The following is a 16,682-nucleotide window of genomic DNA, read 5'->3' on the forward strand; positions in this document are numbered from 1 at the left end:
AGTTGATCCTGGAAGATATCTCGCTGCTGCGGGTCACCTGGGAAGAGCGGGAGGGTCTTCTACAGCAATGCGGATTCTGCCCTGGCCCCTATGCAGTTTGCTTGTGTGCAGCAATGGTCCCCCCACCCTTCGCGGTACAGTGGCGTGGACGCGTTAGCCTGACTGGGACAAGGACCACAGTGGCTCTCCCAATAAACTTGCGCAAGCGCATTGCCCACGCCCTGGCTGAAACTTTTGAAGAGATTACTGAGACCGATTACTGCGACATGATAGACCACGTCAATGGGCTATTCCACATCTAGGCATGCATGCATGCAGCTCTAACCCTCCTTCCTCTCCCAAAACATTTCCATCCTGAAAATACAAGCCGCTTACCGGGAACCCGTTCCTCTGCTTGTCCTTCACCAAGTACCGGCTGCTGCAACTGGCTACCTTCCTTCTGTCTTGAGAAGAGCTCCTGGCTGCATGCTTCCTGGGACTCTTGGGTGTCTCCTCCCATCCCAGTACCCTCAGTCTCGGTTTTCTCCTCCCTTCCCCCCTCTGCGCCCCCCCCCCCCGCTCTGAAGTGTCCATCATGGTCCTCGGATTGGTGGTGGGGTCACCCCCAGTATCACATCCAGCTCTTCGTAAAAACGGCAGGTCGTGGGGGCAGCACCAGAGCAGCTGTTTCCCTCATGGGCTTTGCAATAGGCACTCCACAGCTCCTTCACTTTAACCCTGCACTGCAGCGCGTCCCGGTCATGGCCTCTTTCCATCATATCCCTTGATATCTGCCCATAGGTATCGTAATTCCTGCGGCTGGAGCACAGCTGGGACTGCACAGCTTCCTCTCCCAAAAGACTGACGAAGTCCAGCAACTCGCCATTGCTCCAAGCTGGGGCTCGTTTAGCACGTGGAGGCATGGTCTCCTGGAAAGATTCACTGATTGCACTCCACACCTGGCTGAGCAAACAGGAAGGGGTTTTTTAAAATTCCTGGGGCATTTAAATGGCGGGTCACCTGAGGCCAGGGTAGTAGAGTTCGAACTGATGAGCAGAGTGGCTGAACAGGCATTCTGGGATACTTCCGAATACCTCTGGAGGCCAATAACAGCGCTTTTGGTGGCCACACTGGCAGAGCAGCACTGCATCACCAGCACTGCAGTCGTTATTCCCCAGGCAGAGTTAGAGTACAGCCAGCGCTGTATCCAGGGAGTTACAGTGCTGGATGTGCCTTGCAAGTGTGGACGGTGTGTTAATTGCAGTGCTGTAAAGCCGTCACCAGCGCTGCAACTCTCCAGTGTAGCCAAGCCCTGAGCAGTGGGCCTACCCTGTCCTTGGTCTTCCTTTTGCTTTTAATGTATTGATTAAAAGTCTTATTGTTTCACTAAGCCAGCATTTATCATTCTGAGAACCTAACAGAGTCACTAGCTACCTTCTGTTGCCTCATTCATTTAATCTAGCTAAAATATGTTATAACATGGTAATGTTTAGAATTGTCATATTTAAAAATTTCCTTACAAGGATTCTTTCTGCCAGTTAAAACCATTCTCAAGTGCACTTTAGTGCAATATCACTTTTTTATGGACTTGCTCGCTAATTTTACAGTTAAATATGTTACTTGTGCCAGTATTCCTCTACACTAGTTAATACAAATATCCTGGAGGAGAGAAGGTTAATTCAATACTGATTTTTGTAGACACAAAACCTGGAGTTGTAAATACGAACGATGTATTAAAATGCAGAAGTGCTTGATTATGCTTCCTGCAAGCGTTCGTCAAATCTTAAATATTAGGGCATTATCTTATTTATGCAGGCACAAAGGGGAAAAAGGGTCTCTTGCTCCCAGGTTTCACATTGCACAACTTCATTATATTTTGTTTTCTTGTGAAGCATCAGTTTGGCTATGTCTGTACTGCACTGCAGTATGGACTGTGGGGCTGTGAATTGCAGCACCTGCCAAAGAGTTGTGCTGTAATTCACCCATGTGGTCACTGTTGGCATAAACTAAAAGGTACCTGGTTTGCATTAATGATGGCCTTTCCAGACCAGTGTTATGTTAATGCAAACTAGGTGTCTTTTTGTTTGCACCAGCAAAGTTTGTGGGGCAGTTACAGCACAGCACTTTGGTGCACTCCTCAGTTCATACCTCTGTAGTCCTAGTTGTTGGGCTGTGTAAACAAGCCCTCAGTGTCTACACTGAAGATTGGATACCAGACTTAAATGACCAATATCTGATCCAACATGGCAAATTCTGTGTTCCTATAGTATGCTGAAATGTTAGCATTTTTTGCTTACCTCACTAATGCTTTTCTTTTTATCAGGATGTAGATATGATGGATCAAAATGGAATGACACCTTTAATGTGGGCAGCTTACAGAACACATAGGTAATAAACTCATTATAATACAGACCTGTTCAAAGCACTCTGCCTTAGTCAGGCAATATAAAATACAAAAACAAAACTCACAGTCCTTTTAGCTAGCTAAATTAGTCTCACAATGCCATCAAACCTACTATAATTTGCCTGATTTATGACCATTAGTGAAGAAGAGAGGACGTTGTTTGACATTATTACTGTTTTCTTCCTTCTCCCTCCTCTTCTCCTTCTTCTATAGGAGTTTTGTGATGATGAGAAACGAGAAAAGTTTTGTACCCTCACTGCTATGCATCAAATATGTAGATATTTGCATGGTATTACATGTTTGTAATGATGCTGTCACTTTTCTGTGTTACATGGGAAAATAAGAATTTATATGAAAATATGTGCTCTACTACCATCTAGAAGAAACTTTGTTACACTTATTGATTAATTTATAGCCCTGTGCCGATTCCATTGGATTCAAAAGTAGTTTTATAATTTATTTCAGTGGGAGCAGAATTGGCCATTAGTACATAACACTATAGAAAAGAGGTGTTCTGATTAATATTGTCTGAGTTGATACACTAAGATACTTAAGTAGATCAAACTCATGGACAAACAAAGTCCATTGTGATTTTTTAATTCTTTATAGATCTAATCAAGCTTTTATTTTTCTAGTGTGGATCCAACTCGATTGCTGCTTACTTTTAATGTTTCCATTAATCTTGGGGACAAATATCACAAAAATACAGCACTACACTGGGCTGTGCTAGCAGGAAATACTACAGTAATTAGTCTTCTACTAGAAGCTGGAGCTAATGTTGATGCCCAAAATATCAAGGTAAACATTTTAATCTTTTATTATAAGTGATGTACAGTAATACAGAAATAAAGTAAAATCTATGACTCTTGAGTATTACTAGAAGTTAAATAATTGCTAGGAGGTGAGGTGGGTCATGATGATACTGAGCAAACTATGCAACTATATTACATAAATTTGGGACCCATTTTTCAGCAAGAGTAGCCCGTACCCTCTAATTCTGCATCTGCAAAAATACATTTGTGAGGATGTGTATCTGCAAAAACACATAAGCAGTTGTTTTGTGCATTCAAAAATGTGCACCTCAGTTTTTGTGGGAGCATATGCTTCTGAGTATAAAATTGGAAGACTGTGATTGAAAATGTAATCTTGCTAAAAGTCTTGGGGTGATTTGAGGTGTGGGATATTTGCTATTTTCTGGAAAGAGGACAGAAGCTCCAATTTGCCACCATCTCATAAGGCAGTCAGAATGTTCCATAACTACAGAATATTGGTTAAAGGAAAATAATTGTCTCACTTCTCCCATGTGGCTAAGTTTTGCTTGATGGTAGGGTTGGGGTGGAGTCTTCAGGGAACCAATTACAGTTCTGTGGTATAGTGTTAGAACAGCCAAGTAGCTGCGCCAACTTATGCAACTAGCACAAAGTCCCCATGTCTACACTGAAATAAAAGACCCATGGCACAGCCATGGTTGGCTGGGGTAGCTGGCTTAGGCTGCAGGGCTATAAAACTGTAATGTAGATGTTTGGGCTGAGACTGGAGCCTGGGATCCGAGACCCCCTTGAGGGGGGTGGGTCTCAGAGCCCAGGCTCCAGCCTGAACCTGAACATCTACACTGCTATTTTCAGTCCCCCAACCTGAGCTGTGCAAACCAGAGTCAGCTAACCTGGGCTCTGAGACTGCGCCACTGTGTTTTTATTGCAACGTACCCTAAGGAATCAGTAGATAATTGGAATAATGGAGCTGCAACGCCTCAGCCATTTACCAGCACGCCCTATATGCTAGAGTTGTGTCTGTTGGCATAAAAGCAGGCTCTGCTGCTTGTGCATGCCAGAGATGTGTTCATCTCCTCAAGGGAGATTCTCCAGTGGCCATTTTTAGCTTGAATTTTGGGTGGCACAATAAGGATGGACAGACTGGAAAACCCAGCCGGATATTTGCGGTTATAACATACGCCACGTGGTATAGGTCAGTTAATTTGTTATATGGGTTCATTCAAGGTGATCAAGGCATTTATCTTATGTTGTCAGCCACAGAGGCAATCAACTTATGAACTTTAAGTAATGTACATGTTTTTTTTGAATTCACACAGTATTGTTAAGAGTATCCATTTTCTTGGCCAGTGTGGGTCAGACCCACAAACAAGTGCAATATAAGTTTATAGCAATTGAAGCTGTGTTATTGCATTCTAGATGGTCACAAATCTTGGTGATCTTGAATGAAGATTCATCACAAAGTCTACATTGCTTTTTTGTGCTTTGAGCCAAAGCAGCTAGCCCAGGGGCAGGCAAACTTTTTGGTCTGAGGGCCGCATCAGGTTTCTGAAATTGTCTGGATGGCCAGTTAGGGGAGGCTGTGCCTCCCCAAACAGCCAGATGTGGCCCGGCCCCTGCCCCCTATCCAACCTCCACTCTGCTTCTTGCCTCCTGACGGCCCCCCCGGGGACCCCTGCCCCATCCACCCCCCCTCTCTGTCCCCTTCCTTCTCCTGGACCCCCCACCCCATCCACCCCCCCCTTCCTGACTGCCCCCTCAGGACCTCTGCCCCTTCCAGCCACCCTTTCTCCATGACCGCCCCTGGACCCCCTGTCCCTAACTGCCCTCACCCCTAACTGCCCCCCAACACCCCATCCAACCCATCTCTCCTTCTTGACTGCCCCACCCCCCGAAACCCCTGCGCCATTCAACCACCCCTTTTCCCTGACTGCTCCCAGACACCACTCCCTAACTGCCCCCCCACTGCCCCATCCAACCCCTCCTCTCCTTCCTGACTGCCCCTCCAGGACCCCTGTTTCCATTCAACCCCCCTGTTCCCTGCCCTCTGACTGCCCCGACCCCTATCCACACCCCCGCCTCCTGACTACCTCCCCCAACTCCCCTGCCCCCTATCCAACCCCCTCTCTGCCCCCTTACTGCGCTGCCTGGAGCACCGGTGGCTGGTGGCGTGGCTGCACCAGGACCTGCAGCTGTGCAGCACAGAGCACCGAGTCAGGCCCTGACTCTGTAGCTGCGCTGCCCCAGGAGCTTGCTGCTCCGCCGCCCAGAGCATTTCGCCAGCAGTGCAGTGAGCTGAGACTGTGGGGGAGGAAGAACAACAGGGGAGGGGCCAGGGACTAGCCTCCCTGGCCAGGAGCTCAGGGCTGGACAGGACAGTCCCGCAGGCTGCGTGTGACCTGCGGGCCGTGATTTGCCCACCTCTGAGCTAGCCTCACTCATTTGCTTGCATGACTATGCTGTAATACTCTCCTCGTTACCTGTATAGTTAACCACGGATATGTTATATTTTCAGCCTCAACTCTTACAAGCTGACATATGCGGCTACTTTCTGTGTCATCTCTTCAACTATTAATTATAAAATGACCTATATGTGCAGTATATATATAAAAATAATAAATCACTTCACCAAAAATATTGCTTATCATAAAGGGATATCCTTTATTCTGGAACAGTATATTGTATCCTCTCCTCAGTTATTGGGAGGCAGCAGCAGTCAGATAGAAAATAGGCTTTTAACCTGCTGGATCATGGTATGTTCTCCACAGACATTCTTTCTCTGTCACAGGTGCTTACTCCCTAGTCCATGATTTTCAAAGTCAAAGAAAGAAAGGAACTACAAATGAATAGAAGAAAATGTGTAACCACTGACCTAAAAAGCTGGATAAACTATTGTGTAATGAAGTAACCAGATAGATCTTACTGAATAGAGAATAAGATAATTGTGGGTGATTCATAAAACAAATGATGACGACTCTTATTGCATACTTGGTTGACTAATGTGAAGTCATGTGGTCTCTGTAGACAGTGTGGGTAAATTCTGAACAGACACAGTAGATGTCCAAGTCTTGCAGGAAAAGCTCCTATTCTGTATTACTTAATAAAATATTGGAGTGAGAGAGACCATACTATGGCCATGTACATATCTTATGTACAGAAGTGTCTCTTCTTTCTACCTGGGACAAATCCATAACTTTGCCATAATGAATTTTAATAGAAATCAGACAAGGAACTTTTTTTGTCATAAATAGTCCTTACTAATACATTACAGAACTAATCAGGCAATTTGAGTTTTGGAAATGATAGCTCCATTTTGTGACTCCTGCAAAGTACAAACAGTCTTAAAGCCTAAATATTCAACTTTAACACTCACTCCAGGTATAAAGCTGTGTGTTCTTTTTTGGGGGGAAGAGGCATGGGCATGTTCTAATTTAAATGAAAAGCTTAGTAAACTCTCAGAGTGAATATAAAGGCAGGCCTTTGAACAACTTTTTCATGCGAGAGCGCTATAAAAGGAAATTTGCAAGGAAGGGCCCGCAGTTTATCCCCCTTCAGGCTGGGAAAACAATTTAAGAAAAATGCTTTCAATGGTAAGAAAAACTGAGATCTTCTTGAATGTCTAATCTAGAGTGACAGAACTTTCTCAGGGGAAAGTTAAAACTCCAGATAAGAACAATAGATTTAGGGGAGTTTTAAATTCAGTCTGTTCTGTAAAGGTGAGTCAAAAAAGGATCACAACTACATATCTAGTGTAAAGACAGATAGTAGTAAATTTTGAACCCAAAGAGTGCTTGTAGCAACTTATTACCTAGTGTCCCCTTTTAAGAACAATAAAATTGTATGTAATGCAGTACATGTTGGGAATAATACTCTTAATATGCCCCCATGTGATAAATCATCAGACTCAGTAATTTTTAGAGCTAGACTTTGAGAGTCTGTCTAACTTTGCTAGGCTGGTCTAATGGACTAACTTAATCCTTATGCTATCTCTCTGTAAGCTTTGGTAGTTCTTGTAAAAGGGGCATGGTTTTCAGGAGTAGAATTATAGAAGATCTCTGCTGATTAGATATCATAAATATGCATATCAAATGGTTGGCAATTCTGTAACCACTAATAGTGGCTCAGGCGCTGTCTTAAGTTAATTTCTTATTGAATTGTGCATGAGAGTTAGAGGGAGAGGTGGGGCTCGAAAACTTTACTAGATTGCCACTAGCTGAAAAACTAAACCTACTAGTAAATATCAGAGACAGGAGGAAAAGAATTTATCATCAAGGTCCAGGGGTAACATCCCAGTTAGATTCCCAAACCTGAGCACTTGGAAGTGGGTAACTGCTGAAATTTTGCCATGTTGCTGTCTCTAAAGAGATGGAGACTTTTGTCTTTCATAACAATCTTTGTTGATAGTAGCAGCACATCTCAGAAAGAAGGACATTCAAATCTATTCTTATATCAAGAAGTGATTGTTCAAGGGCAGATCCTAGAAGGAGATGGCAGTTAGCCTGGCATATAGGGGTTCACGAGGAGGCATAGCTGAGAGAATTATGAAAAATAGTTTCTTATTCCGTCAGACACAAGATTTCATAGTAACCTTGGTCAATTCTAGGTCGGTGAGAGCATAACTTCCTGACAACAGATTTCTGTGGGTGCAGTTGCTGTTACTCAGAATAAAAATGAACCTGACTGCGACAGTATGGCTGTGTCTGTGGTTGCTAGGCCATATATCAGTGTGCATGTACAGAATGCCACTTGCCAGGCTTCACCTGTGGCCACCCCAGCTCTGGCTCAGGTCTTTCTATTCCTTGTTGAGACACCAGCCGAACAAGAATATTTTGGTTCCTGCTTATGTCATCACAGAACTGAGGTATGGTGGAAGAAAACCAAGAATGTTCATGGTGAGAGGATTCCATTCTCTTCCACCTCCCCAACAAGAACTTTAATGTCCATGTATCAGGCATGTATGGGAAACTCATCTGTACCATCTTCAAATTCAGGGGACCTGTTCTTCAGAAGACATAGGTCTCCACATTGTAGGAGAAAGAGAGCCTAGAGCACTGAGCCTGGTGAAAAATCTGAGAACTGAACCATAGTCAGCAAATTTAGGCCACGAACCAAAGTCAGGCCATGTATTAAAGCAGATCATTATAAGTTTTACTGTCCGATACATGACCTTGGCAAAGGTATTGTTAGTGTTGCTAAAACACGGGTATTCCAAAAGAGCAACAAATAGTGGGTATGTTTGTAAACACACTCCAAAAGTTAGCCCAGGTACCTCGTGACCTGACCAGGTAAGAGAGTTTGACAGAAATGATGAATAGGGATGTTTTGCCTGAGACATCTGGAAGCAAGGTACAAGGGAATGTAATAAGCGGATGTTATGAAACATGCAAGTTGTTTGTCTTAGTCTATAAATGTTGGGATACCTTGCCTTAACCCTTTGTGTGGCCTTGGGGACAGTAGAGACTCCTGCTGCTGACTGAACTGCTCCTTACCACAGGGCACTCACATTTTAGCATACCTGAAACCACAGAGTCAGGGCCCTGGGACTGTGCCTTAAGGACAACAAACCTCGCCAAGTGCCTTTGTCACTGAACGATGCCTGGAGTTTTTTCTGAATAACATCAAGGTTTGCTGAATTAGCAAGCCGCATTCCATGCTTGTGTTAATAACATTGGCGTTCCATGAGCAGAAACACTGAGCAGCTGTAACAGCTGGATGGTGTTACCGCGGCAATGACATTCCAGCCTTCAGCACTTAACAACATACATCATTATCCTGGAGCTTAGAGCCATCAAGCCATCAAGCTACCCTACATGGTCTCCCTCCATGTTCTTCAAAATTCCACAGTGCAGATTCTGATACACAGCATGTCTGCAATGCACTATATCAAAAAGCAAAGAGGTGCATGCGTATCTCCTCTCTTTCTAGGGGCCATCAAGTTCTGAACATGGTACCACTGAAATGGGTTACCCCAACGGGTATGTTTACACTGCAAATAGACACCTGTGGCTGGTCCATGGCAGCCAACTTGAGCTTGCAGGGCTTGGGGGTTGGGTCTGTTTCATTGCAGTGTAGCCTTCGTGGTTTCCGCAGCAGCCTAAGCTCTGGGACCCTCCCACCTTGCAGTTGTCCTAGAGCCTGAGCTCCAGCCTGAGCCTGGAAGTCTGAATAACAATGAAACAGTTCCACAGCCTGAGCCCGACTCAGCTGACATGGGCCAGCCATGGGTTTTTCATTGCAGTATAGGCATACCCAATGGCTCTACACCTCCTGGGAGTGAGCAGTGACCTGACAGACTTCCGGAACAGATAGTCTATTGCTAATCACGGGTGGTCCCTGTGGAGATCCATCACAAAGCATATATTCCATCATTAGAGGTTCCCATAATACAGAGTTTCTCAAACAGGGGTCACCGCTTGTGTAGCGAAAGCCCCTGGCGGGCCAGGCTAGTGTGTTTACCTGCCCCATCTGCAGGTCCGGCTGATCGCGGCTCCCACTGGGTGCGGATTGCTGGTCCGGGCCAATGGGAGCTACTGGAAGGGCGACCAGCAAGTCCCGCAGCCCGTGCTGTTTCCAGCAGGTCCTATTGGCCCGCAGCAACGATCTGCGGCCAGTGGGAGCCGCGATCGGCCGAACCTGCAGACGGTAGGTAAACGCACTGGCTTGGCCCGCCAGGGGCTTTCCCTACACAAGCGGTGACCCCTGTTTGAGAAACCCTGCCACAATAGATCTTTGTGTCATGCAGGACAACACTAAACATCAGAATTTCTGCTCCAGAGGGGGCATGAGCTCATTTTCATTGCCTGATGCCTTCTTTCAGCAGTGGAATCCAAGTCTCCTTTATGCCTTTCCACCTATTTTTCTGATCCCTAGAGTGTCTTCCAAAAGCAAAAGAAAGAACCACAATCTTTCATGTAGCTCTGTACTGGCTGAGGTAGTTTTGGCTGACAGACCTGCTGCAGATGTACATTCAGTCCCCAGTCCAGCTCCGAGACTGCCTGGATCTGATCTCACAGCACCATGGTCAGTTTCACCATCCAGTCCTGAAGACTCTGCACCTGATGGCCTAGATGCTGATCAGTTATGTACGACGGACAGGGACTACTTTGAACATGTCCAAGAAATTCTGATACAGAGCAGAAAGAAGACATCCACCAGAAGGACTTATTTGTCAAAATGGAAAAGGTTCTCAATTTGGATGGCCCAGCCCTGGTCCCTTTGCAGGCTTCCGTTCCGATCTTTGACTACTTAATGCATTTATAATGCCTCTAGCCTTTCATTCAGCTCTATTAAGGCCCACCTTGCAGCAGTCTCAACTGTCCATTCTCTTGGATGATTGTGTTCAGTTTTCTCTCACCCAGAGATATTAAAGTTTCTCAAAGGCCTGTTATATACTTACCCTCCAGTCAGAGAACCTTAACATTGAGACTTGAGACTCATGGGTCCTTCCTTGAAGCCCCTTTCAGAATGCCCCTTAGTTCATCTCACTCTGAAGATTGTCTTCCTAGTTGCAGTCACTTCATCCAGAAGAGTGAGCGAGCTCCAAGCACTTAGGGCTGATTGTCCCAACGTGACGTTTCATAGGGACAATGGGAACCTCACCCTGGTTCATCCCTAGTGTAGTCTCAAAATTCCATCTGGATCAGTCAGTCATCCTACCTGTCTTCTTCCCCAAACCCCTCTTTTCACTGAGAGAGAAGATGTTAAACTTCAATGGAAATTTCCAGAACCTTAATTAATTACATTGACAGACCATCCAGGCTGTCTCCCTGTTTATTTTTGGCTGTAGACAATCAGTCTAAATGTCAGGCCATCTCATCATAGAAAATAGAGGTCTAAGTGGATAACACTGTATCTCGCTGTGTTACCATTTAGTTGGGATATCTCTCCCACTGAACATTGAGGATCAAGCCTGCTTCAGGAATGTGCCAGTTTCCAATATCTGCAAAGCAACAGTGTGGACCCACTGACCTTTAACAAGCAATATGCATTGGACTTAACTGCTAGAGCAGATGCCAAATTTGGCAGACCAATGGACTGATGCAGCTGATAATTCTCATCCTGCCAACCAAAAAGGGTACTGCTTGCCAATCTCGTACAGTGGATCTATGCTGACTCATATTCCAGGAAGAAAGAATGGTTACTTAACCCCATAGTAATTGTGGTTCTTAGAGATGGCAGTTCGGACTCCACAACCCTCCTTCCTGCCCCACTCTGAGTCCTCAGCTACCACAGGCTTTGAATTGCAAGGGAACTTAAAGAGGGTTTCAGCCACTTCTCCCTTGATTCCCTTGCCTGGGAACAAAAGGAGGCATACGCTCATGCATGGTTCCAACAGATACTGCTATTCTGTAGAATCCAGTCTTGCACGCAAGCCATGTACACATCTACATGAGGATCCACACCAACTACACCATCTCAAAGAACAACAGTTAATGTAAAGTAAATAACTGTTCTTTCTCTTTTATATTTGTAGATTCCCCTTAGTGAGTTTGAGGAGGCCTGGTCACAAAAACCTGGTTCTCTGTTACAGGAACATTTTCAAAATAAAAATTTGTTTAGAAATGTAGGTTTAAACTAAGTTGATGCTGTCCATAATAGGAGAAAATTTGTCCACAGACAGCCTCCACTTGTTTCCATTTTTTCTGTTCACTAATGCTCTGACTTTAGATTTTCCTGCCTTTTTAATCATAGCTAATTATCTGTAAATCAGATTTTGATTTTTTTTCAGACCTTCTGTCAATTCTCAACTGTTCATATGGAACAGATGGTGATTTGGACATATCTATAACCTTGCCTTATAAAAAGTCCTTTCCTCAGAGAGCTTCTTTAATTGACTGAAAATATTGTTTAGCTTAAGTATTTCTTGAATCCTCTGGATGGAAAACCCATCTTATTTCCCGATTAATTAGAGAATGAAATGTGACAAGTGAGCTCAAGCTTTTTGAAAAGTTTGCAATCAGCTCCAGGCACTAAAAATGTTAGTAAATGACATTGCACTATCCTCTAAGCTTCTTTGAGGGAGTTGACCCAGGTCAGAACCAGTCATCCAAGTAAGGCACTGGTTTTATTTTGAACAGAAAGATTACCTCCAGTATTTTGGTTAATGATCAAGAGACAATAGGAAAAAAAATTAGTGTGCTATACTGAAATGGAAAAGCTTCTAGAATGAATCTGATCAGCTTGATATTTAGGGTATGTCCACACTATCCACCAGATCAGCGGTTAGCGATCTATCTATCTGGGATCGATTTATTGCATCTCTTCTAGATGCGATGAATTGATCCCCAATCGCGCTCCCGTCAACTCAGGAACTCCACCAGGGTGAGAAGTGGAAGCAGAGTCGACAGGGGAGCTGCAGCCATCGATCCCATGCCATGAGGATGGGAGGTAAGTCGAAATAAGATATGTCAACTTCAGCTACGCTATTCCCGTAGCTGAAGTTGCATATCTTACATCGACACCTCACCCCAAGTGTAGACCAGCCCTTAGAAACATGAAGACACACATCTTGGAGATCTGATGACACTACGCAGTATCCTGGATTGATATCATAGCATCAATTTTCCAGTTCTAATTTAATTAATATGGGGTTGTCAGTTTCGACTTTTTTTTTTGACAATAAAAATAAGAAGATAAATAACTCTTCCTGGTGGTAAGATCATATTCTTTGCCTTTGAGGATTGGAATGGAATGGAGATGGAATGACTTTCATTACTGAGAGAAAAGACTGAATCTTAGGCAGTAACTCCATGTTATAATGATTCTCTCACAGTTATCCAATATTTTTATCCATAATTTATTGAACGGACTGGGTAGTCTCATAAATGAGGGAACTATTTCGTCAGTTAGAACAAATCAGTGGAAATCTTGTGTACTTGTGATGTCTTCCATTTCCAAAGGAAGAATGAAAATAATAATTATGCTATCTAATCATGAATTTCTAAAATAAGGAGAGCATTTACTGAAAGAGGAATTAACTGAATCTACTAGTGAATCTTGGAGTGGATCTTTGATGTGTTTTCTTGCTCTGAGAAATCATGTCTTTTAAAGGCTTGACTATGAATGTCCCATTAATGTGCCCTTAGACTACTATTTTCTTCTGATCATTAAGATCACACATGGTGAGACACATCAAACTAAATAGTTATTACTTGCTGGCACAGAGATAGGTATATTGATAGACTAGAATTGAGATCCCTGATGTTGATTATAAATATTAAAATGTATTTAATAAATCAGTCATGCCTCCATATTAATAAAAGGAATACACTAAAATGGCCAGTTGATTAGAAATATAGTCAAAAGATTTCTTTAAAGCTCTTGCAATTTTTTTATCTAGGCAGTCACTAGGTGTCATATGGTCCTCTAGTAGAAGGGATGCTCAGCTGGACCCTGAGGCAATCACAGGATTTACTTAGGAGAACAACTCCTAGAGGGGATTACTTGTCCACAGGTAATTTTTATAGTTTGGGTACGTAAAATGACACCAAAAAATTAGTGATTCAGGGTTTTCCAGAGATTAGTGATCCAAGAAACTAGTAGATCTGTGACTAGACAGGGTATTCACCATGGTTGGACCCCAAACTTTTCTGTTTCTTCAGAGGGTTGAGCTAGTTTAACCTATATTTTAATGCTCTGATTGAATAACAATAAGGATAAGGATAACTTTTGGTGTAAGTTTTCTGATGGGCTTGGCTGGCTCAACAACTCATACATAGGAAGTGGAAGGAAACTCTCCAGAGGAGCCACAGAAATCCACTTCAGGGTTTCCATTATGTACTACGTAATCCCTTAACGGAGACTCAGGATGAGACTTTCAAAGGCTCAAATGGCAGTTAGGTGCCCAACTCCAGTTGACTTTCAGTGGTAGTTAGGTGACTGTCCTATGTGCCTTTGAAAATCTCCTCCTCAGTTGCTGGTACACTTTGCCCTTTCTGGGTAACTTCAGTTTCTGGTACCTGTCTCATTTTTTTTTAGGCATGGCCGAGTGATGGAGGATTCAGCTATTTTTCAAGCCTCCATGAATGCTTTGTTTAGGAGGGGAGTTAACTCCAATAGAAGAAAGGAGGAGTCAAATGCGAAACTGGAGCTGGAGGTACCTGCAATTGGTTGTCTCTTGCCTCCGCTATAACATCAGACCCTAGTCATGAATTTTCACTTAGCTCTTTTTCTTGGAGTAGAAAACAGATGTCAATCTCTGTGGATGGAAATCCATTTAGTTCTCTCTCTCTCTCTCTAACTCCACTCCTGAGTGTGCAGTGAGAGAGAAACTAAAACAATGCCATTGCTGCCTTGGGAGCCTTCAAGATAAGTGAAGAACCTGGCACAAGCCAAGCATAAGGACCTCATAATGGTAGGATAAACTGGATGCTAGCAATCAATATACTTTTTGTCCTTTTCCATTTTCTTCCCAGGACCACAAAGGCTGGGGCTGACCTACTAACATTTAAATTGTAAGAAACTTTTCTCACAGAAAACAAATTGTAGTACTGGTGACTCTGATGGTGATGTCTTCCTTGAGATAGAGGAGTAATCGTATGCAGTGGAGAGTTTCCATGATCCAATGGGCAACAAATGCATATTTTTTGGTTTAGTTTCTGCTGCCTGTCAATAGTTGAAGGGGAAACACAGATAAGGGGACTGAGTGTTCAGGACATTTAAACACAGATTTGTTATGCCAGAGGATTCCTAAAGGCAACAGTTGTTGCTGCATTTGAGGCATAGAAATTATGTCATGAGCATGGATTTAGCATTGTGTTCATCACTCCTGCAGTTATAAGGGAAGTAAAAAGAAAAAGACTGGAGAGAATAAATGGCCTATTTGATGTTAAAGTAAGCATCGGAGTGAAATAATACTAGAATATTATTTAATGTCTTTTCAATATGATGATAATTTTATGTGTGTGATTTTCTATTTTAAAAGTAAAACTGTTCTGAGTACTTTTTATTTTTAAATTAAAATTCTCCCATTTTTCCAACTCCTGGCAGGGAGAATCACCACTTGATTTGGCAAAACAGAGAAAAAATGTTTGGATGATCAACCACTTACAGGAGGCAAGACAAGCAAAGGGATATGACAATCCATCCTTTCTCAGAAAGCTAAAGGCTGATAAGGTGAGAAGAAACAGCACATTTTTCATGTAAAACCATATTTGTGGCATATTCCTCCCTTTAAAAAAAACAGTGCTTCCAATACTACAGTGGCCAGCATGGCAGGAGAGCTCGTGTAGATAGATAATAACAAGAACTTTTTCCCATGGTTCAGTTCTGGGATTATCTCGTATTGTCTTCTTCTGTCTATCTTCTATATCACTGCTATAGCAACCTTGTAGTTTTTTCCAGTGGTCAACGACAATGCTATTGCACTGACTGAGCAGCAGGGAAAGTGCCTTAGGAGCAGTGCAGTACTCTTCCTATGGAGAATCAAGATACTTTAACAAATCTGATATTCAATCACTCTCAGATAATTGAAGTTTCAGGCTATTTCCTAAACTTTGCTCTCCTGTATAACTGCTGGTGAGTGTTATATGACAAAGTGAAGCAACATGGAGGCTGACCGCAATAGTATAATTGTGGTGTATGAAGCTCCCTAATTTTCAAAGGCTTTTTATTTGATTTTAAGGTAGAATCCTAATTAGAATATTTAACCTTGGCAGTGGTATTAGTTTGATGGATAAGCAATTCATCTGTCAGCTTTAAAAATAAGCAGCTCAATTTAACAAAAACATCCATTTTCTACAAAAATAAAGTGCTTTTAAAAATTGTTTATAGTGCACTGGCCTGGTGGGCTAATGACATTTTAATCTTTTGTTATCTAGGGAATGACAGTTTAGAACCTAGGCTCATTTTTTAAATCTGTGCACAGGAAGAGTATTGGAGCACTACACATGACCTGAGCTGAGTGGTGTTTACTGCCTTAAAATCTTTCAAAGGGAGAATGGATGGAATACATTATAGGACAGGAGTGGGCAAACTATGGCCCGTGGGCTGGATCCAGCCCCTCAGTGCTTTGGATCCGGCCCACGTGATTGTCCCCTGTGGCACTGTGGGCCCCATGCCACTCTCAGCAGTGGCTGGCCCAACGTCCCTGCGGCCCTCGGGCCCTTGCTTCCAGTCACCGCCCCCCGTAGTTCCCATTGGCCGGGAACAGGGATCCATGGCCAATGGGAGCTTCAGGGGAGGTACCTAGAGGTGTGGCAAGGGCAGCACACATGGAGCCCTCCAGTCCCCCTCCCCCTGGGGCTGTGGCACTTCCTGAGGCGGTGCAGGGCCGGGGACAGGGCAGGCATGCAGGGAGCCTGCCCTAACTCCGTGCGTGCTGCTACCACCCTGGAGCCCAAACCCCACCTGTCCCCCAACTCCCTGTCCTAAGCCCCCTGCCTGCACCGAGCACCCATCCTGCACCCCAACTCTCTGCCCTGAGTCCCCTCATACACCTCGCATCCCTCCTGCACCCCAACCCCCTGCCCAGAGCTCCCTGCTGCACCCTGTACCCTAACCCCCTGCCCTCAGCCTCCTCCTGTACTCCG

General features: G+C 43.9%; 1 protein-coding gene across 1 annotated transcript in view; it reads left to right on the forward strand.

Annotated features, from left to right (window-relative positions):
• The window catches only part of ZDHHC17 (zinc finger DHHC-type palmitoyltransferase 17), a 138,369-nt gene that overhangs the window by 57,691 nt on the left and 63,996 nt on the right, over window positions 1-16,682 (forward strand). Inside the window, exons 6-8 of the mRNA XM_050935455.1 lie at window positions 2,303-2,367; window positions 3,019-3,181; window positions 15,142-15,267. Coding sequence (XP_050791412.1) covers window positions 2,303-2,367; window positions 3,019-3,181; window positions 15,142-15,267 — 354 coding nt within the window. The remainder of the gene's footprint in view (window positions 1-2,302; window positions 2,368-3,018; window positions 3,182-15,141; window positions 15,268-16,682) is intronic.

This window comes from Gopherus flavomarginatus, chromosome 1 (assembly GCF_025201925.1).
Source record: "Gopherus flavomarginatus isolate rGopFla2 chromosome 1, rGopFla2.mat.asm, whole genome shotgun sequence".
Lineage (NCBI taxonomy): Eukaryota > Metazoa > Chordata > Testudines > Testudinidae > Gopherus > Gopherus flavomarginatus.